We start from the raw sequence: 22549 nt of genomic DNA on the forward strand, positions 1-22549 counted from the left end.
AAGTAATTCGTCATAATTAATTTGAAGGCAGATAAGTACTAAGAAAGTTGGCAAGGGTTTATTTTCTTTAGAAATATGTTTTCGTGGAGGACATTCTAATGAGAATTTGCTAATGTTTATATTTACACATAAGAAAAGCGTAAAATATCAAGTGCAGCCAGTACTTTCTTCCCTGGAAATGGAATTCCTGCTAATAAACAATTTTTAATTTTTTTGGATCACGTTAGGTAACAGAATGGGAAAGATAGATTGAAAAAGTATGAAACGAAATTTCATTAGCACAATGAACTTCACTATGAGAAATAACAAATAAAAGCAATGGAATTTTCAATTCAAACTCAGTGGAAAGCGCTTCTTTATTACAATGAACAGGCAAAAACATAAGCATTGTGATAGTTTTTTAAAAGTCATGCTTTTCATACAGTGGTAATACTCCAGCCTTTTTTTGATTGTGAGTTTGTGTCTGATGCGTTGGTTGAAGAATCTTTCTCAAGTGATGGAACAATAGGAGTAGCTACTTGAAGACCAAGAACATCCTTCTTTTTCGAAGAAGGATCTACTACAGTCATAGGTTCATCACCTATGTCTGGATCCTTGAGTGGTATCAATTTTTCAGTGGTAGATTTTAACAAAGGAGATGAGGTTTTAGACTGAGAAGAAGGCTTCTGACTGTCAGTCTGTTCTGAGGTTTGAAAAAAAGTGACAGCCTCTTTGCTTTCGTCATCTTTGCTGCTACGCACTTCCACAAACGGAGTTTGAAATGTACATGAGGAAGGATTGGTAGGTGGCCGGAAAGTAGAATATGAGCTTGTCCTCAGGCCGTCATTCACTAAGGCACATTGGTCAGTAGTAGAAGGTTTCCTAGTAGTGATGACGCATTGCTCTCCGATCTCACCTCCGCTACCAAAAGTGGTCAGGCAAGGATTAACCAGCACCTGCTGGCTCGATGTATTGATTGCAAAATAAGCCTGCTTGGTGGGTTCCAGGATATCTGGCGGTGTTTCCTGCATGACGCCTAATTCATAAAATTGGGCTTGGCATTCTTGACCATCAGGTTCCATCTCCTGGACGTCTTTGATATGCAGTTGACTACTTCTGGGACTGTCATCTAACTGCTGCAGCTCAAAAGGGGGCGACAGAGGATCATCACTAGTTTGCTTCATCGTCCATTGTGGATCGTCTGGATCTAGAACGGTTTCACCCGATTCTCCTAGACCGACAACTTCTTTAGGCCTAGCAACCACAAGAGGAGATCTTTGATGGTGGACGGTGAAGTCACGGACAATAGAAGCCGCAGCAGCTGACTTTTCCACAAGAAGATGATCCACTTCTTTCCATTCTATTTCTTCTGGGCACATCTGGAAACGTAATTTACGAAGTTTTTCCATCCGCACATCCACTTCAATTGTTTCTGGCATTTTGCTGCTGCAGAATGTGTCACTTACGATCTCAGGTTTCAAAAAACCTAAAAGAGATATAAAACAATGTATGTTTGGCAAAATTTCTTTCACTATATCTGAAATATATTACGTATTAGAAATAAAATTTATTTTCAATCACAATGTATAGTAGAACCTTTATTAATCAAGTTTATATAAACCGATGTCTCGTGTAATGAATTTAAACAAGTCATTTGAAAATAGTAGTAATATTAGATAGGGTATAACTAAAGTTATTAACACCGCAAATTTTCTTATTAGTGATTGATCTTCTGACCTTACTCATCAGAGATGGTTTTCCTGATAGCATTCTTACTATGCCATGTATAAGGATACAGAAACGGTTTTAAAAAGAAAAAAAAAAGTAAAGATCGAGTCTCACTTTTATTTCGCAGTGAAGTTAATAGCGAAAAACTACGATAGCTTTTAATAGGGAAATTTGTTAACCCCAGGAGATTTCAGAATATTACTGCCAGTGTATGCGGATGAGAAAAAACTTTTAAAACATTGTTCCATTCAGAATATGTTCCACGAGTGAAACAGCACTGAAAGAAATTAAATCCGTTTGAAAATCCACAATGTCCATTAAAAAGGCGAAAACATCATTCGAGATTACGTTTTGCAATGCACAAATGTATAAAACAGAAAAGCAAACTTTCGTGGTTTGAGTGATAAAGAAATCATTCACAACAGAGCTCTGAAGAATAATAAAAACTACACTGATAACAGCGGGCTGAAGATGAGGATTACAAGGAAATCCTATAATGTGGAAATTAGTCATGTTAATGGCGGGAAATCTTGAGCACAGCTTCTCAATATTTAGAGCAAGATCCTGATATTTCTCTGATGTTGATCAGAAACTGGCGAGATAATGCGGTGTTTGATAAAGGTACTATCATAAAATTAATAAAAGACTTTTTTCAAATAATAATAATATAAAAAATTAAAAAAAAAAAATCTGAAATGTTTCAGATTTTAAATTACGTTCAAAGGGGCGTTTTTTAACATTTTGTGTGTTACCTTTCTTTATTAAATATCATGTTCCTCGCACTTAAACCATAAGATCCAGTGCAACAGCAATATCGCAAAATAGTTTTAAAACGAGCATATCTTTAGAATTTCCGATATAGAGACTCACGCGCTGGAGATAAAAATGTTTTTTCTGCACAACGTTGCCATTGCTCTCTTTGAAATCCTTGAGTTTGTTAATCAAAAATTCGTCAAAGTTTTAAAAAATAGGAAATCGATCATAAAACAAATTTCAAATTTCAAATTTGGTCTTCCACATGCTCATATTTGTTGGAGGATTACGTTATTCAAAATTCGATGACTCTATGTTCCGTTATTTTATGACAATGTGAGAAATATACATACATTTACGCAGATTTTCATTATTTAATTTCTTCAAATATAATGCAGGACTCTAACATTTTATGGCAACAGTTTGAAAAGTGAACCGACATTTATCCGTCCGACGCAAAATGCCAAAACGAAACTAATAGTCCTTCCGGATTCAAATCCCTTTGGACTAATAATAAATGAAAAGTATAAAAAATAAAAATCCAAGTAAGAAATTAAAAGAAAAATTATAATTCGCGTACACTTGGATTGGAGTCGTTTATTCAATTTTTTTAATGAATATTTTTATGATAAAATTAAACTATCTTATATGAATTATTTGTTTAAGCGAAGGAAATAAAGTATATCTATAACAATACTTCGCATAGTCGAGCTTCTTTCAGTTCAGATTCATTACAGTCCGGGTTAAAAGTTTCGAAGAAAACCAAATTTTAATTGACCAATATAAAAAAAAAATAGTTTCTATAAAACTAGTGCACGAAATTATTTTAAAGGCATAAATGATAATTTGTTTCCTCTTTTATGCAGTCAGTTCTCTTTGCGGTTTATTTTGATGCAATTTTAAAGTTACGCGATACAATCCATATATTTTTTATGAAACATCTCATTCTATATGCAATGCTGAAGCTATAGTTCTTGAGCTCTGACAGCTGTCGTTGAAGGGGGTACGAAGATCACGCAACTGAATACATCAAAATGAACACTAGTGGACTAGGTAATGAAAAATTTATTAGCACATGAACAACGGGCTACTGAGGAATGGGAGGCTTAGTCAGTAGTGACAGTGAGGAAGTGTTTGATAAAGAATTAACAGCTGAATAAGTATAAAAAATATTGAAATAGTTGAAGCCTTGTCAGAGCATTTTGTGAAAATTTATCCCAATACTGAACGTAGCCTTAACATTTGTCAAACAATAAACAAAGCAATTCGTTATTGCAAAGAAATGTATGAAAAGAAAAGGACAAGAAAAAAACAAACCTTTTCTAGTATCGATATGGAAATTTCTGGAGAATAAAAAATGAATCACAAAAAACATGCATTGTAAAAATTGTTCCAATAACGAAATTTGGATTTATTAATCGCCCATTATTCATCCAAAAACAGGCAGAAATTGAATTTGGAAATTTAAAAAGAGGTTTTGTGACAAAAGTAAAATTTTATAAGAGATCCCATTTCTCACAAGAACGGTAGAAGTCAACAACAAAAGATTGTGATATCTGAGTAACTGAGATCCATATCAGCGTTTTTTTAAACGTCTGACATTCTTGTGAAGAATGAGATAGTTTTTATTCCTCCTGTAAAATCTGGCTTTTGTTATAAAACCTGTTTTTACATCTTCTGATGGAATTATTTTTAAAACCAATCAGCATTTGTTGTATGTATATAGTTGCTCGATTAGTCCGATTTTAAGTAGTCCGTAATATTCGCCGAGCAGATTACAAAACTACGTAAGGTACCGCTGTATTAATTAAAAAGTTTGTTATAATATTAGTGATAATAATTCTCAGATTTTCTAATTAAGAGTTTTAAAAAAAACTTGTCACAAGAAAAATTGGCTCGATGTCAGATATAGTCTCCATTAGTTGAATTTTCCATTATCCGATGCAGTTTCAGTTACTTCCGAGAACTGAGATTTTGCTCTAATGAATACACGACACTGGAAATTCTTTGCATGAATTTTTTTGAAATTCATTGAAGAACATTGCTAATCAGATGCATTTGCATACAAAATAAGAAATGCTATAACGCACAATTTTCATTTCCATTAAAAAATTAATAATATCACAAAAATATTAATAGGACATTATTATCATAGCATTAATCATAATTATTTACTGTATGTGGCATAGGACATTAATTATAATTATTTACTGTATGTGGCTTGGTAATGAAATTTTAGTTAGCAAAAAGAAATACAGCATGCGTAAAGTGAGTTACAATTTAATCACATTTTAAAGCACAATTCTGAATTTTGTATAGATTACAACTCTGAACTTCTGAAGATTTCTTAGTTCTTTAATGCATCTTTACCTGCTAATTAATATACGTATTAAATATTTTAATATATATCTATAACTTACCTAATTTGCATACATTATGAAATTTAGAAAAATAGAAAAGAAGATTTGACATACTTTATTGTGTTATTAAAAATTAAAATTTATTTTTATTTTTTTGGCGAAGTAATTTAATGAATTATTTGCAGAAATCCACATCACAGAAATGAAAAATCATAATTATTTATTGTTGAATAGAATATTTTGCATTCGAAATCTTTCTTTCTAACCGAAAATAATCATTATGTTTGAGCTTTAGAATATTTCTGCATTGACATCTCAATTTTAATCTCTAAATGAATTTGCGAAATGCTTCTGAGAACTGACAGGGACTAATATATTATCAGTAAGATCAAGCACTCACTATTTATTATATCATCTTTTTCAAATATAAATGCTTAAAGAATTTTCGAAATACTACATAAAAAAAAGATCACAAAGAAAGCCGAATAAAGTATAAAAAGTAATGTTGTTGCTTAACCCTTTATGCTCCGACGGGACTTGTAAGTCCCAATTAATATAAAGTCAAATAAAATTAAAAGTCTTCCATGAATTCCAACGGGACTTTTAAGTTCTTTCATTTAACCTTCTTCTAATGATCAGCAGACGGCAGCACTATATAAACGGTTTGTTCCGAATGGATATGGGTGAACAATTTCGTCATATAATCAGTTTGAATGGCCATTTTGCTACATCAATGATTCAAATATGTTGTGCGATCATTACATTTTTAATATGTTGTGCTATCATTAGATTTTTCAAGCATTGATGTAGGAACACTAAGACGTAGATGCGTAGAAATGCTGACGGGGTAGATACTTGATGCTTAGAACCTCCATTCATTTTCAGAAAGAAACAGTTGAGCATGATTAAACTCCATGTTTGTTTAAATTCAGATTTGTGGCCACAATTCACTTGACACTCTAATCGTGCTTATTTACAGAACAATTTTGATACTATTGTGATATAAGCGATCATGGCAGCACATAGATGATTGCAGCAAAGCGTCTGGCCACGAGGAAAGTACAAGCGAAAAAGGGAAGAGTGCCGCAGTAGTAATGCAGAGGAAGAGGGGAGGGAGTCGAAACATTTCAGTTCGAGTTAGTTTTGGTTTACAATTATTTTAATTGGGCAAGAGACATTTGCATTAAACGTTACGCAAGATCCCATGATTAATTTGAATGACGCAGTTTAGATTTACAGCGCTATTTTTAAGACAACGAGATGATGCCTCCAAATTAAATAAAACTAAAAGAGTTTATAACCAATTAAAATTAGTTTACTTTCGTATTTTTTATCTTACATATATGTATATATGCAAACGTAAATTAATCCTCGGCATATGTTTAAAAAATCTTTAACAACTGTTAACATGAAAAGGAAACTTACTTTGAAATGAACCGCTTCTAGCTTTCATTCTTGGTTCCTGAAAAAGAAGTTGAAAAGAAAGTATCGGTCTTCTACTACTTATTAACAAAAATAAATCATGATGAGTTATAAATTACGAACATAAATAAAAACGTATATGTTATCTCATTTTGTTGCATCCCGCTAAACAATGATTTGCTCCAATCAGTAAACGGAGTCTAATTATAACCGAAATTTATTGAGTCTAATTAGAACTAAATGAATTAGAAACTAATTAGAACTAAATGAATTAGAAACTAATTAGAACTAAATGAATGAACATTTTATGCGTTGTTGTTTCCTTCAAATTATTTGCCATGATCCCATGATTTTAAGAGCTAAAATCATTTCACCATTTTGGATGGTTTTAAAGTAATAGAACATGCTTAAGAGGAAAAGTGCTTTAGGAAGATATTTTGAAGAAACTAGTTTCTAACAACTATGAATGATGTTTAAGGTTTCGGACAGTCAGTGAAAGAAATTGCTTCAGACATGCAGACAAAGCACGGAATTAGAGTTCGTAATCTATAGTGGTTTTCAAAAGTTAAGCAACACACGAAAAACTGATTATAATTCAAAAGGTATGGAAAAGAAGTGGACCAAAATTGGTGAAAATATTTATACCTCTTGCATCTTAAACACACACACACACACACACAAAAAAAAAAAAAAAAAAAAAAAAAAAAAAATGTATACAGAATATTTAAATAAAATTTTCTAAATTCGGACAAATTAATTAAACAAATTTTCAATAATGTGTATGATCACATTGAACAACAATATGGGTGTGATAGCAATATCTCATGTTGTTTAAGATGTGGTAAAAGAGTTGCATGAGTAGCAATACCCACTGATCAAGTAAATCAGATCTAACCCAATCTAGGATTTAGGGGTTGGAAGCCAGCAACATGTCTTCCGAGAGCGTTGCACCTATGCTGAATGAGATAAAGGTCGGGAAAAAGTGCTGGTCTCTCCATTTGGGTTATACCTTTTTCTTCAAGGAATTGGAGCACGAGGAGTATTAGCTGCTTGTTAAATGAAGGTACCGCCAGTTTCGCAGCATACTAGTGAACATTAGAATACAGTATGTACCTATGTTTCTGTACCTCTGAGCATTCAGATTTCCATGTAGCAACACATACAGGGTTGTGCGCCCACCTAAAGATCGTATGTTAGACGGAAGTTATCGAATGTTTGCTTCACTCCATACGTAAACACTCCGAGAATCATTCTGTACAGGAAAATGGAACTCATCAGTGAACAGAACAGACCTGTACTGATTTTCAGTGTAGGTTACTTGCCCATTTTCCCAATTCAAACGTTTACTTCGGTGGCCAGAGGCAAGCGGGACACATAATGCCGGTCTCCTAGCATACAGCCTGCTGCGTATTATCGTGGTTGATACTGTTTTTTCTGTAACAGAAATAAGAGCGAATTTAAGCTGAGCTGGACTTGCAGTTCTGTTACGACGTGCACTAAGTCGCAAATACAGTATTTTGCAGAAGTCGTAACTCTTGGCCCATCTTTGGCAGGTCTTTAGAAATTTTTTCCACAACTGGGTTACCAAGGAAGAGTACACATTTAGCCATTTTGCATTATCAGACTGTCGTTGGCTTGCCTCCAATCGCCCTGTGGCTTGGCTCTATAATGAAATTCCGCTGACAAATGTCTCCTCGAACTTTGGTTATCTCGAAATTGTTTAATGTGTTGCCATTCATTGAACAGCGATTCCCTGCTAAACGTCTCGTTTTAAATCGTATCGTATTTAGTAGCGCCGCTCGTTTGCATTATACTACTCGATACAACTTGCTTTCATTCTTAACATATCAAAATTTCAAGAATTTTGAACTACTTTTAAACGATTTAAAGCGAATTTTCAATTTGTTGCTTAATAATTGGAAAACGGTATTCTGAAATTATCAAACAATTGCTTGAACCGCTTTTTGAGGATTTGCTATATAATAAACGTGCTATATAATAAGCTTTATGTGGACGGCCGAAGGCTGTGGCTCAAAGAATTCCTCCTTGATCATGCAAACTTAGCATAAAGTGTTGAACGTTTTGACTGAAGAATTAGAAGTCGAAGAAATAGGAGAAGAACCGCAAAAACAGAGGCCTCAATTACATTTTAAAGAAGGAAAGGTCGATTCTAATATCGAAAAAAAGTTTTAAAAAAATAAATAGTAGTGTATAAAATCAAATATACTCCTACAAAGAGCTCAAAGAAAGGTGAAAGATGTCCTTTCTTTCAACTTTTTCTTCTTTTTTTTTCTTTGTGTCAAGATAACATTTCCCCAAACATTTCCAATCTTTTATATTCAGAGCCAACAATATCAATAGTAATATATGATTTACACTGAACGTTCTATGAAAGAAAAGTGAAGCTTCACATTATGATGCTGATTACAATCTGATGATGATGCTATTATGCAGGCTTAATACTTTTCAATTTTTTTTTTTTTTTTCTTTTTTACCTCCATAGTGATTCCAAGGATATTCTTCATTGCTTGACTCTTCTCATTCTCTCAAAATTTATTGTTAATGAATTTACAAAACATTTACTCGAGAATACACAAAATTACTTTAAAATTCAGAGTTACAGCGCGGGTTATTACTACTAGCAGCAGGCTTACTGTTTATGATTAGCATAGTCTCGAAAGAAATGAACCCGTGTTGGGCGCGCAGTCGCGACTAATCGAAGTCGTATTTCAAACAAACGTCGCATACCAAACAAACATTTTTACTTCAAAACAAGAACGTTGGAAGTATTTCTTATCACGTCGAACTTATTCCAAAGCGGACCATGTTGGATGTACCATGTTAGACGTAGTTCAAAGCGAATATATATCGAGGTACCACTGTACATTATGATTATGGTGCTATCTGCGATGTGCTTTTCAAAAACTTGGATTAATTAATGTGAATCTAATATGATTAAAAATTATAAACCGAAATTAAAAATTACCTGTTTTTCGTCTTCATCTTCTATAGGATGACTTGATGAGCACAATGAATGAGCCTAAGAGGGAATAAATTGAAAAAATAAGTAAAATAAGATTATGTTTTTTTTTCGCACATTGCAAATTACTTGCATTCTTTTGATTTGCTGTTACTTTGATCTTAAGAAAACGAGAGCAAAATATGATACGCTGTCGAAATTTTTTACATTTTGAGTGAAAATGCAGAATAACATTTATTCATTACAGGCGAACATTTTTGAATTCATTATATCTGGATACGGGGGGTTTAGATTCAGCTGAAGTCTGGATAATTTACTTCGCAGTTTTTTTTTTTTGCAAATAAAAAAGCCAGCTTTCCAAATAAAATGAATGCCGAAACTTTTTATGTAACTGAATTGTAATATTAGCAGAAAAATCTGATATTAATGTAACATATAGTAATTTTTAAAAGTTAATGAAGATAATATTGACACTACCTACTAAATGTGCTTAATTTTTTCTATCAAGAAATACAATACAAGAGAAAACTTTAGGACAAGGGTAAGAACTTCCTCCCTCTTGCATGCTGGTATGCAGTTGATGCAATAAGAGAAATACTTGTCCATTTAATTAATAAGGATTTGAATGCAAAATAATGAAACAATTTTATCGGCTTAAAATATCTTTCTTTTTTCATCCTTGGCATTATCATCTTTGGCTTGCTTATTACTTCATTTAATTTTTTGGTATATTAATTTAATTATTTATTTTATATCACATTAGTTTATTTTTTATTAATCATTTCATTTAATTTATTCTCTTCTTTGTTTAGCTTCTTAAAATTAGTTTAGTTTTAGTTGTTGGTAGTTTATTATTTTATTTATTTTTCTTCTCTGTTCCTGATGGCTTTTTAATAGGATCCCGGTTCTTTAAATTTTAGAAATTTAGCCTGTCTGGAGTAAAAGGATTTGCTATGCAAATATCTGCTTTTAAATTCCTTTATTTTTCGAAACACTGTTTTAAAACTTATTGCACCTAATTTATCGATACTTATATTTAGAGTTGAACTTAAAAAGGCAATAAACGCTTTATTAATGAACCCAGTTTAATAATATTACATGCATCGAATTGAATCCATCTCAAAAACCTATAATTGCCATCACCGGTAGTGATGTTATGTAAGATACTCAAAATCCACAGAAGGAAAAAGGTGTGTGAAATCTAGTGGTCATTTTATAAAGAGTTCCCTACAGTTTTTTTTTCATTTGCAGTATAGTGACAAGGAGAAATTTGAAATCACTATTCTTAACAAACATGATCAGTACACTTCAAATACTTATTGTTGGTGATTAACAAGATAAGAACAGCAAACAAATGTAAACTTTGTAGGGACTGAAAAGTGCGATTTAATAAAATAATAATAGTAATAATAAAGATAAAAATTTGAAAGGTTTCAAATTTTAAACTACATCCAAAGGGGCGTTTTTTTAACATTTTGTCTGTTACCTTTATTTATTAAATATCACGTTCTTCGCACTTAAACCATAAAATTCAGTTCAAGAGCAATATCGCAAAATAGTTTTAAATTAAGTACATAGAATTTCCGATACAGAGCCTCGCGCGCTGGAGATAAAAATGATTTTTCTGTACAGCGTTGCCATTGCTTGCTTTAAAATCCTTGAGTTTGTTAATCAAAAACTCGTTGAAGTTTTACAAAATATGAATCGATAATAAAACAAATTCCAAATTTCAAATTTGTGCTTCCACACGCCCATTTTTGCAGTAGCATTATGTCATTCAAAATTCGATGGCTCTATGTACCGTTGTTTTATCACAACACGCGAAATATACATACATTTATGCAGATTTTTCATTATTTTATTTCTTCAAATATAATGCAGGACTCTAACATTTGGTGGCAACAGTTTGAAAAGTGAAACGGACATCTATAGTGAACCAACGCAAAATCGCAAAACGAAAACAATAGTTCTTCGCGGACAAAGCCCCTTTGGACTAAGAAGAAAATCTGAAAGGTTTCAAATTTTAAATTACGTCCAAAGGGCCATTTTCTGATCGTTTTATGTGTTACCTTATTTATTAAATATAATGTTCTTCGCACTTAAACCATAAAATTCAGTTCAAGAGCAATATTGCAAAATAATTTTAAATTGAGCATATCTTTAGAATTTCCGATACATTCCGAAATATGAAACCGATAATAAAACAAATTCTAAATTTCAAATTTGGGCTTCCAGATGCCCATATTCGTAGGAGGGTTACGTCATTCAAAATGTGATGGCTTTAGGTACCGTTGTTTTATCACAGTGCGAGAAACTTATGTACATTTATGCACAGTCTTCATTACTTAATTTCTTCAAATATAATACAGGGCGATAATATTTGGTGGCAACAGTTTGAAAAGTGAAACGGACATTCAGAGTGATTCAACGCAAAATCGCAAAACGAAAACCCTCAGGGACAAAGCCCCTTTGGACTAACAACCAATTTGATTTCTTTCTAAGAGAAAATTTGCAAGAGAACATAACTTTATGTAATAAAATTATTTTAATATTTTATTTATGAACACGAAGAGAACTTTATTGTAAGAGGAAATTAGCTTTTCAAATTTATCGAAAATCGTCAGGAGAGGCTAGGTCTGAATGTTTAGGCTTAATAAATTGTCCTAAAACATATTAAAATCAAATATGCACTCAAAGTATTGTAATAGATTTAATAAACTCTTGTTAGCTACACTGCCTTGTTTCAATAGCTAATATTACAGAAATAAAATGGAAATGAATGATTTCTACATATATGTTTTGGAATGAATAAATATATATCATATGAATTATTTAGATTACTGTTCTTAAAATGCATTGCAACGTTTTACATTTTAAGCTTCTTGCAATTTAAAAAAAAGTTTGACGTAAAAAAAAAGTCTTACATTTTCACTGCATACTGTGTAGCAAAGGAAGACAATAAAGCCCTGAAAATAAATGCAATTTAACACATTAATTAATATTTAAACAAACAAAACATATAATTAAGAGCAACAAAGCTTTCCCTTAATTTTAATTTACATATTTACTCAAATCTAACTTGCTGCTCAGGCTCGCCAATGGCAGGCGGAGCAAAGCTACTGAATACTAATAGTTTCATCATGCATTTGATTGGCAGTGAAATGGAACGTACAACGCAATATGAGTTAATTTCTCCTAGAAAGTTTTCTGAGATATCACATCGCCCTATAGAGATAGCACTTTATTTTTACTATTCTATAACCAAATATCTAATCCAATCCTTTTCATATTACTGAAATATTTATCATGATTACTATGACATTCTTCATATTTAGAATACACTAGGCGTCATTTAAAAACTGAGACAAAATCAGTAATGCAGATTAAGATAAAAAAAATCTGAAGTAAATACATCAGATTTGTATCTACTATCTTTAGTTAATAAATGCATATCGAGTGGAATAAAATTACTATTAATGTTTGTCATATTTATAATACACCAGACATTATTCATTAATTGAGCTAAAATAATCTTTATTTATGTTAGAGATGAAAATAATTTGAAGTAAACTTATACGATTTGTATATTTGTCAATTTTCTGTAGTTAATAAATGTATATATAGGCGATAAAAGAGTAAAATAAATATCTATCGACGTTTCCTCATTTTATTAAGTCGATAACATTTCTGAAATAGAAAATTTTAATAAAGTTTCAGTTTGCTTTAGTTAATTTTATAATGAATAATGGTGTTTTCTATAGTCACTACTTAATTATTAAATGAAATTTAGTTTAAAATTCTAGAGCTGAAATATAATTATCAAAGAGAAAACGTACGTGAAAATGCAGCAAACAAAATTCTCAGTTTTGTTGCTTATGTCAAGAATTTAAGAATTTAGTAGAAACAGTTACCAAATGGCGAATCTGCTCGTCGGCTCAAGGAATTGGTTGTCGATAAAAGTAACAAAAATAGCACGGGAATACCAAAGTTAGAAAGAATTGATATTTTTCGGACCAAAAGATCGATCCTGCAGTAATCGATGCAATCAAAGGTGCCAGAAAGTGCCACTTTCCTGGTTATACTAAGACATCTTCTTTATTAGGAAAAAAAAACTTTTAATTTTAATCGAATTAGACATGAATGAATACACTTTTACCCACCTATTTTTTAACTTTTTTGAGGTCAAAAGCTTGTCGATAAGGGACAGAACTTTCATCTTTGACTATTTATTTGTGCTTCACTTTTGAACACTGCTGACTCGACGTTTCAGTTAGAAGTATTGGCTTAATTACACCAACACAAAAGAAAGAATGAATCTGATCGTTCATTAAGTCGATGGTTGATTAGTTTGAATGTCGATGGTTCAGCTAGCTTGGGCCATCCTCTCAACCATCGAAGAGTGATCAGATCAATGACTCAGTTAAATTATGATGATTGACAATGGATCAGTTACGTTTGACAGTTCAGTTAGACCGCCATAAGAGCTGTTTATTTCTTGTTATTTTATCAGACTGAATCCGTTGGCTATCACCAGGCCTATGCATGTTCTGACCCCACATGTCCAATACGAGTTATTTCGTACCAATTCTTTAACGTACTGCTAACGAGTGCGCATTGTTCTTGTGCGCTCGGATTGTCGGCTATTATGGCATGTGACAGAGACCAGTTTAGTTTAAAATAATTCGCATACGAATAATTTCAAACAATTAATAATTTAAATAATAATAATTAACATACACAATAATTATGTCATGTAAAAAGAGAAATAGCCGAAAAAGAGTTCGCAAAAATGACTTATTGGAGTGGGAATCCTTTCTAGAGAGTAATTTAAATATTGATGGAAATTATATGAATTTTTTAGTTTATTCCTTTAGAATGATAAGGTTAAGTTGTGAAAAATATTGATTTCGTATATTAATAAATGAATATGATTTTAAGTTTTTTTTTTCAATTTTTCTTTGCGAACACATACTTTTGTACACATACCTTTGCGAACCACATACATGTTTTTACCCCTGGCACCCAGCAGATATAATTAACGCGTATTTGCTACGGAAACATCAGTAGTTGGCTATATAAATAGAGCTGACAAATACGCGTAGTGGGCATCTAGAACCAGAATGTTGCTACGAATTGTCTTATATTTGCACTTAACGTGTTAATAAGTTTAATAAAATTGCCGTTAAACCTGACAAAAGTTATTCTTCTCTAAAGATAAGTCAGATATCCCTCTTATTGCCTAAAAGATAAAGAGAAAAATATCTGTTTTTAAGGAAATATTAAAGGTTGGTTTTAAATAATTACGGAGTGCATTTTAGTGACGAAGGATTTAAAAAGATTATTTATTGAATATCATATCATATTAAACTTCAAGAATTTTTTTATATATGTATTAAATTTGGAAGCTATTTAATATGAGCTCGTTTAATGGTAAACATAATATCTTTGGCAGTATTCAATCTCTCGCAGTGGGTTCCTCAGTACTTAAGGCGCCACTGTTGTAATGACTTCGAGTTCATTCTTTAGATTTAACATTACTGTTTAATTTATTGCTTAAAATCATTACCATTTACAGATGCCCCACCTGAAGAGATTTAGTTTTCTAACCGGTTTCTTGTTCAACTGGATCTCCCTATGTTAATTTTCAAGATATATTTATACGGGGGCTGTTAAAAGGCACATTTACACAATTGAATAACATGACACTGCTGAACTTAAAAAATAATGAATTACTGAAATCATTAAAACATTTACTCCATAAATGCTGTGGAAGATGTTGCAAGAGTTTAAAATTTTGCTGTAAAATAGTAGGCAATACAGAAGAAGCACTTATTGAAATATCTTCAAATGTTTCAAAAGCTGTTTGAATTGCTTCATAAATTAATATCTAATACAAATGGATATGGATTTTTAACACTGAATGCATTCATCAATTTATGACGGCCTTGTGTGTTAGATACTGCCTAACCCACTTTTTATTCTTTCTAGTACACAGACGAATTAAACGAATTTGTTTATCAAATTTTCTCTTCAACATAAACAAAACTTACACATTAAGACATTTAAAACTAGCATATAGGTCTCAAACATACCCTACATCTACAGATTTTAAAAAATGCAAACTCAGATTGAATATTTAGATCGTCAATATTAAACAAAAATTAATAGCTATTTTAAAACAAAAAGTGGGCAGATATTGTTAAATGAAAAAAAAATAGATTTTTCAACAGACAAAATAGACAAACAGAAAAAATACATTCGTTTATGACTTTCCAAAGAATTAAGAAATATTCAAAGAAGCTGTCCTGTAAGCTATGAAGCCCAAAATTTAAAACATAAGTCTATTTTGAGAGACAATTGTAAAACCTTTACGGTTTATTGGTTGCAATACTTCGTTTAGCTTCATTTGAATCCTCACAAGTAAAACAAAGTAAACATTTCGCTGAACATCTCAATGTAGACTGTTAAAATATTATGGGATCTAAGAGCTTTCCTAGTTTTATCTCAATCTGAATTTCGATTTCAGTCTTCCTTCACTGAACATTTGTTATTTTTTGTTAGCTCCTCGTAGTTCATGCGCACTTGAAGATGAAGTATTGCCAACCATCCATCTTCTTGGCATCTGGCGGTGACGCATAAAATTTTCTGCAATGGAGATATTCTCAAACTTAACTTGGTCCAAGCTATTTTAGACTTCTAGAAGATGTATGGCTGAAATTATCTTCATGTCAGAAAAGTTGACCAAAGATTCTTACTCCGTGGAAAACACTGAAATATTGTTCCTGAAATCGGTGCTGAAGCTCATTTCGCTTGCTACGCGGGCAACATATCCATTAAAAAAGAGGTTTCATGTTTTTTAATTTGTCTTGTGTTATTTTTGGTAATACCAATGCTTCATTCTTTTTCTATCCATTCAGCTACACATAAATTTAATATAAAGAAGCGTATCTTATAGAATCTATTTCTGTATTATTTACAGTTAAAATACAGTATAATTAAAATCTAACGAACGGTTCGCGAAAATTTTTAATTAATATAACGATTTTCAAATTGTGTTTCACGGAAACTTGGGGAATTAAACAAATCCTGTAGGGAATCCGAAAATCAGAATCAAAATTCAAATAAATTTTGAATATGTTGTGGACCGCAATCTAACTGTTTAAAATGGTTAATTAAATAATATTTTTTATTTCTGTTTTTATGGTTATTAAAACAATACGAAATAAATCTGTCTTATGAGTAAATGGTATAATAAAACGTAATGGCTAAAGAAATGATGAATTTCTTTTCATTTTTCAAATAGAGTGCATGCAACATCAGTACACTTTCAGTCCCCATTTGAGCTTTTTCTTTGAGAATGAGAAAAGTCGCACCCCGCCCAAAAAATGTTTTAGAAATTCTACAAAAGAAAATGATAGTTTTAAGGGTTCCTCTAAAGAAAATTAAATTTAGGGGTTCACAAATAAAAGATTATCTTTTTAGGGATTCCCCAAAAAGGAAATTATAGTTTTAGGGGTTCAAGAAATGAAAAATCATAGTTTTAGGGGTTTCACATAAGAAATATTACACTTTTAGGAGTCTCAAAAAAGGAGATTACAGATTTAGGGGTTGTCTGAATCAACAAAGTTTGAATACCCCTAATTAAAGCTTCCTGAATTAGTCATATAGGTCTTTCATTCCAAAAAATGATTAAATAATACTTTAATATTTTCAGTCAAACGTAATTTTCAAGGAAAAAGTAACCAAACGAAATGCATTTAAAGGATAAGTTTCATGTTAATGTGAGCAGTACAGTTTTAAGAGCTTTTATAAATCTCAAAATTTAGAGAAAATTTTACACGTTGTTAACGAAGACCTATAATTAAAAGGAGAAGCATATTTAAGATCTTATAAAAGTATTCTTATGTAAAAGTGTTTCAAATATCTTTCTATCGGCATGTTAAATTTCGCTGATCTTTTCGGGAATATTTTAACATTTCAAATGAAATTTTAGGTAACATAAAAGTTACTGCTATGCAGTTTTACACTGCAAGAAATTCACTAATATTGTACCAAAAGAAATGTTACACATATCGAACTATAAGAAAGTAAGGAAGCGAAGCCTTATCCTAAGTTTTAGAAAATAAAAAAATATGTCTTTACATTTCAGATTTCTGTTTCTCTATCGTTTGGTTTATGCCGTTATATGTAAGATATAACAAAATATGATGGCTGCTTTACGAATAATTGGCGACCTCAAAATTAATTATTCTAGATTTTATGTTCTTCCCTCTAAATTAATTCATCTGTTCTATAAAATTCGAGATCTTCCCATGCTACATAATAACCTAAAATTAACCAATCACAGATTAGCTGTACTTATGCATTATTACTTAGTATAAATAATCTTGGCACAACAACTACGTCATTCCTTTCCCTAGCTTCTACCGTGCTAACATCTTCGCGCTGCTTTGATTCTCAGATTAAGATGCCTACGTCTTACTTTTAAAATCCACGTACATAAAATTTATCCTATTTAACCATGATTGAATAAATGTCTGCCAAACTTATTGGATATCTGTGAAAATAAAGAATAGTGATTTGTAAAACTCAGTTTTGTCATATTCGTCTGCCGCATTCAGCCCACAGCCATGACGGATGTCGAAAGCTGTTAAAAACTCCAGTGTTTTCTTATATTATACTAAGTATGATGCATAAGCACAGCTAATCTGTGATTGGTTAACTTTAGGTTATTATGTAACATGGAAAGATCTCGTATTTGGGAGAACAAATGAATTTAGAGGAGAGATCATAAAATCTAGAATAGTTAATTTTGAGGTCGCCAATTATTTTTAAAGCAGCCATCGTATTTTGTTATACAGTACATATATATATGCAACTATAGATTTTAAAAATCACAAGACAGTGAGCGACAAGCTGCTACTAGAATTAAGAGGAAATACGTCCTTTTTTTCAATATTACTCTAACGTTCATTAGCCAAGCGAAAACCCTTGTGTTACAGTCAAACTGTTTTATAAATTGATTGAAATGACAGCATGCAATATGCAAGTAAAAACTAAGGGAACATCTGTAGGTAATAAAGGTAATTTCATTTGGAAAAACAGGTTATTGATAACATGCAACTGTCTTAAACAGCGATTTGCTAATTAGCTAAGTTAGCCTAACAAATATCAGGGTCTTCTGTAGCGTTCTTGACGTAAAAAAAAAAAAAAAAAAAAAAAAAAAAAAAAGGCAGTGGCGCAATTCGAGCTTAAGAAAATGCGATTTATTGCCAAATATAGTAAATATCCACGAAATTAAACTGATTACGGTAAACGATAATTCGGCAATTTATTCAAATATCTACACGACTCAAGTTATTTAATAATATGTGTAACGCAAAATAAATTTAAAAAAATCCTTTTAAAATTCATTCCATATTCAATTCGTAGCAGATCGTATTGAGGGGGGGGGGAAGACGTTCACTGACAACTGCATGATAGGCGCAAAAAATGTCAAAACCAAAAAAGAAAAGGAAAAATGAAATTAACATCTTTCACCGATTCGTCATCAGGGGTTGGTGTGACGAAAGAAATAAATACATCAGCCATTTTCTGAACCAACAAAGACATGTCTATGCATTAATATGGATATATAAACATGGATTTATAATAAATCAAGATCTACTTATGTTACACCACAGTCATTGTAAGTTTAAAATTGTTAAGTTTAAATTATTTTACTTTATATCAGATTGCAATATTTTTTTTCTGGAAAATAAGATAAAACTTATCCTACTCACCAACACACCAGAGCTAGACGAGAAAGCGTATTTGTAAATTTCATCTTCAAAATTGATGTACATGATGCTAGAAACCGAAACCATGAGCAAGAATAAAATAATTACAAGTGATCTGTTCAGTAATCGAGACCTGAAAAACAGAAGTATATATGTGAAGATTATATTTATAAAGAATAATATTCATATACAATATTTAACAGAATATAGTTCTATGTAATGCAACAAAAAGGATTAAGCAAGAAAAAGTGCTTAACAGTACAGAAAACAAAGATACGTAAGCTCTTACGTACTAGATCAAGAAACCCGAGAAATGACAGTGGCAATAATACAAATACCAATAATCCTCTTAGGTATAAATTGCTTCTGTGGCAAGATGGTAATCTTGCCACAGAAACTGCAAGTATTATAACTCAAGCCACATATAAGAAACAAGTTACGCACTGTTAATAATTAAGAAAAATTAAGTTTTGAAAAACTAGCTGCTCGTGCGGCCAACCACCTAAAAGTATTATAAAGAAAGAAAAATGTATGTAATGATTTTAAGGAATCCAGCTAAAGTATTTTTCCAGATCCAGTTTATTAGTTAATAATAACTGAAAGGAATCTTCTCTTATCACTTTTAAATTGCTTAGCTGAGTAATTAATAACAAAATAAATTTCAAAGAAAAATTAAATATTACCTTAACTCTTTGTTAAACGACAATACACTGCAGCGTGGAAGATAATTTTGCTTTAATTGAGGAAGTGGTAGAAGTTTAATTGAGGAAGTGATTTTTTTTAACCCCTTAACGTCCCAAATTACTTATTTTTTGAGAAAGAGTTTGCAACTTTTTAATTATATATCTTTATGCATGAGAAATATCTCACATTAAAGTTAAAAAATAGTTTAAAGTTTTTCATTGCTTTTTTAAAGTTAAAATTGGGGTTTAAAAGTCTTGCTGGAAATGAGGAAATGTTTTACCCAGTTATGTCCCATTCTTGGGACTTAAACGTCCCGTATGGAAATAAAGAGTTAAATCGCTGAACTTATTGATAAAATTCGAAAGAGAAATATATGACTTTTTGCCTAATGGCAAAACTCTTCTTTTGTAATGTAGAGTTTTCTGATTAAATTTCAAATATAAACATCTTGCCGAGTGGCAACGCAAAGCTTTTCTTTTGGTCAGATTTTAATTAGAAGCTCATTAAATTTGCACACAATATGAAATAAATAAAAAAATAGGAGTAATTTATAGTTCATATTATTATAAAATAGGAACTTCAAAATTACACTTTTGATGTGGAAGCGGGATTTCGAAATTTGCTGTCATTAAAAAAAAGTAAATGTGCTTTACTTTAACAATTTTTACAGAAATAAGAACAATGGTTTTTCAAAGAATTATTCAAATTAATTTCATAAGAAAGCTAATAACAAGCGTCAATATATTCCACACTCCTATTCCTTATATGTGCAACAAGTATTCATTTCTTATTTACTGCGAAAAAGAATTTGAAGTGCATTTCTAATCCAGTTTGAGATTAAATGAAAATATTTATTTTCTAATATATAAAAAATAAACCGATATGATGTCTGTTTCAAATTTTGAACATATTTAGAATTATAAATTAAATGTAAAATAAGGAAATATCCGTAATACCTGTTAGATGGGGGTGAAAGAATATTCTTTAATTGCTCTCAATTTGATTCGGCATATTTCTAACAAGAATTCTTAAATTGAAAACAGCTAGATAAGCTGTTAAAAATTTTGTTTAATATTAAAATGCTAGAAACTTCGTTTATCTTTTGCCGATTTTGAACATTTTAAACGTTTTATTAGTTTTCTCAAATTTGGACAAATATTAAGATTATAATGTTCCTATAAGAAGAGCGCAACATATCTGTAAATTCTTAGGTCAAATATGAAGCCGAATAATGATGTGAACAACGGGAACCCTAAATTAACTTAGTTTAAATATTGGCAGTATTGAGTAGGATTCATAAAAATTATCATTAGTAGATACTAAAGTGATCAGGGGAAGTATTCTGCTTTGTTGACTGTAAGTTAAGAATTCTATACGGAGCTTTAATAAAATCCCAGACTTTTGTAAAACGTGGCTAGAAGATGCCATAAAAAACGATTAACCTTCAATTGTTTCTTTTATAGCTGAGTTTCTAACCGAAATTTAATGAAATCATTGAGTTTTATAAGACGTAATTAGTAGTTGCCACATAAGCCTTGATAAATTTAAGCAGTTAAATTCAGTCTTTTTTGTACATTTGCAAAGCCATAAAATTTGCTAATCATGGCTGAAAATTCTGCAAATTCTGCAAAAAAATACTATTAAGTCATTATATACGAGATGATTTTCACCTGATATACATAATAAAAGGAAATTTAAATATTTATTGCAATTCTTTATGCAGGTAATTAACCGTTTAGCGTTTGTTATTACTCTTAAATCTGAAGTTAGTGTTATTTGTAGACCAGGTTGTTTTCTTTGAAATTTTTTACATTGTTTATATTTCCTAACTTCGTTGAAAAAAATAACATGTTTATTATTAAAAAGAATTAATTGACTTTGATGGAACTGTATTTAACTGTTAAGGACATGAACTTAAAACTTGTTACTATATAAAAAGGGTTCTACTAATAATGAAGTTCAGTTTCAAGCGGGTTGAGGGATCCTTATTTCAAGGCTAGCTTTAAGTTGCGACTTCGTTAAATTAGCTGAAACACTGCCTGGATTCTCTTTATCTTTATCTCAGAATCTTTCGCTGTCCAAAGCATATTATTTTACTCCTTTTCAAGACTAATGGGTTTCTTTTCCACACAGACGTCTACTATCTTGAAAGTGCCGAAAGAAACAGCCAAATACTCGCGAACTCGAGAATGGAGAAGGTCTTTTGCTGTGGTGTTGCCATTTCTAATGGGGCGCTGCACGTCAGACACAGCTGTTTATAGCTCGATCAGTTTAACGATCAAGCTACGACTCCGATGTTCCCGAGTTCTATATTCGACAAAGCAGCATCAGCCAAAGACAGGGACTTTCACAGGAACGCTCTGTTAATAAACATTGCCATTAATATATAGATAAGTAGACCAGGTGTAACTGGTTCAGAACACCAATTATAGATGATGCACGAGACTGGTGATGTCTAAACACATTTCACTGCGACAGACCAGCAAACTCCACAGCACTAATAAAAGAAAGCACTTCAATTCTGAAGGAAAAAGAAGGAATGCAGAGCATCCATCTGGCAAAAATTCAAAATATAGAACCCACTCTTTCAAATCGTTAGTCATTTCACGAAGACGCTTGATTCAAACGTTTCATGCTCATTGAAACGAATCTTAGAATCTTATTCATTCCTTTTGAATAACCCTATATTATCAAAAGACGATTATTTAATTGATATAATTACTTCTAAATAATTCACATTAATTCTAAATAATCATATATGATCAAAAAATAATTATTTGGTGCATAAAGAAATGAATTTTCAGGAAGGTCCCAGTTCACATCAAATACAGATATTAAGCTAAGCTTCATGTCTGGTATTTGTT

General features: G+C 31.4%; 1 protein-coding gene across 2 annotated transcripts in view; it reads right to left on the minus strand.

Annotated features, from left to right (window-relative positions):
• Window positions 1–338: 338 nt before the first annotated feature.
• LOC118187321 (uncharacterized) overlaps window positions 339–22549 on the minus strand; it is a 1290260-nt gene continuing 1268049 nt past the window's right edge. For both annotated transcript variants that reach the window (XM_085824924.1, XM_085824923.1), the window contains exons 28-32: window positions 19005–19134; window positions 12147–12188; window positions 9229–9282; window positions 6246–6282; window positions 339–1465 (exon numbers count right to left, since the gene is read on the minus strand). In XM_085824924.1, coding sequence (XP_085681050.1) covers window positions 417–1465; window positions 6246–6282; window positions 9229–9282; window positions 12147–12188; window positions 19005–19134 — 1312 coding nt within the window. In that variant the 3' untranslated portion in view covers window positions 339–416. The remainder of the gene's footprint in view (window positions 1466–6245; window positions 6283–9228; window positions 9283–12146; window positions 12189–19004; window positions 19135–22549) is intronic.

Source organism: Stegodyphus dumicola, chromosome 10, assembly GCF_044657685.1.
Source record: "Stegodyphus dumicola isolate Sdum_Otavi_A_Nest chromosome 10, ASM4465768v1".
Taxonomy (NCBI): Eukaryota; Metazoa; Arthropoda; class Arachnida; order Araneae; family Eresidae; genus Stegodyphus; species Stegodyphus dumicola.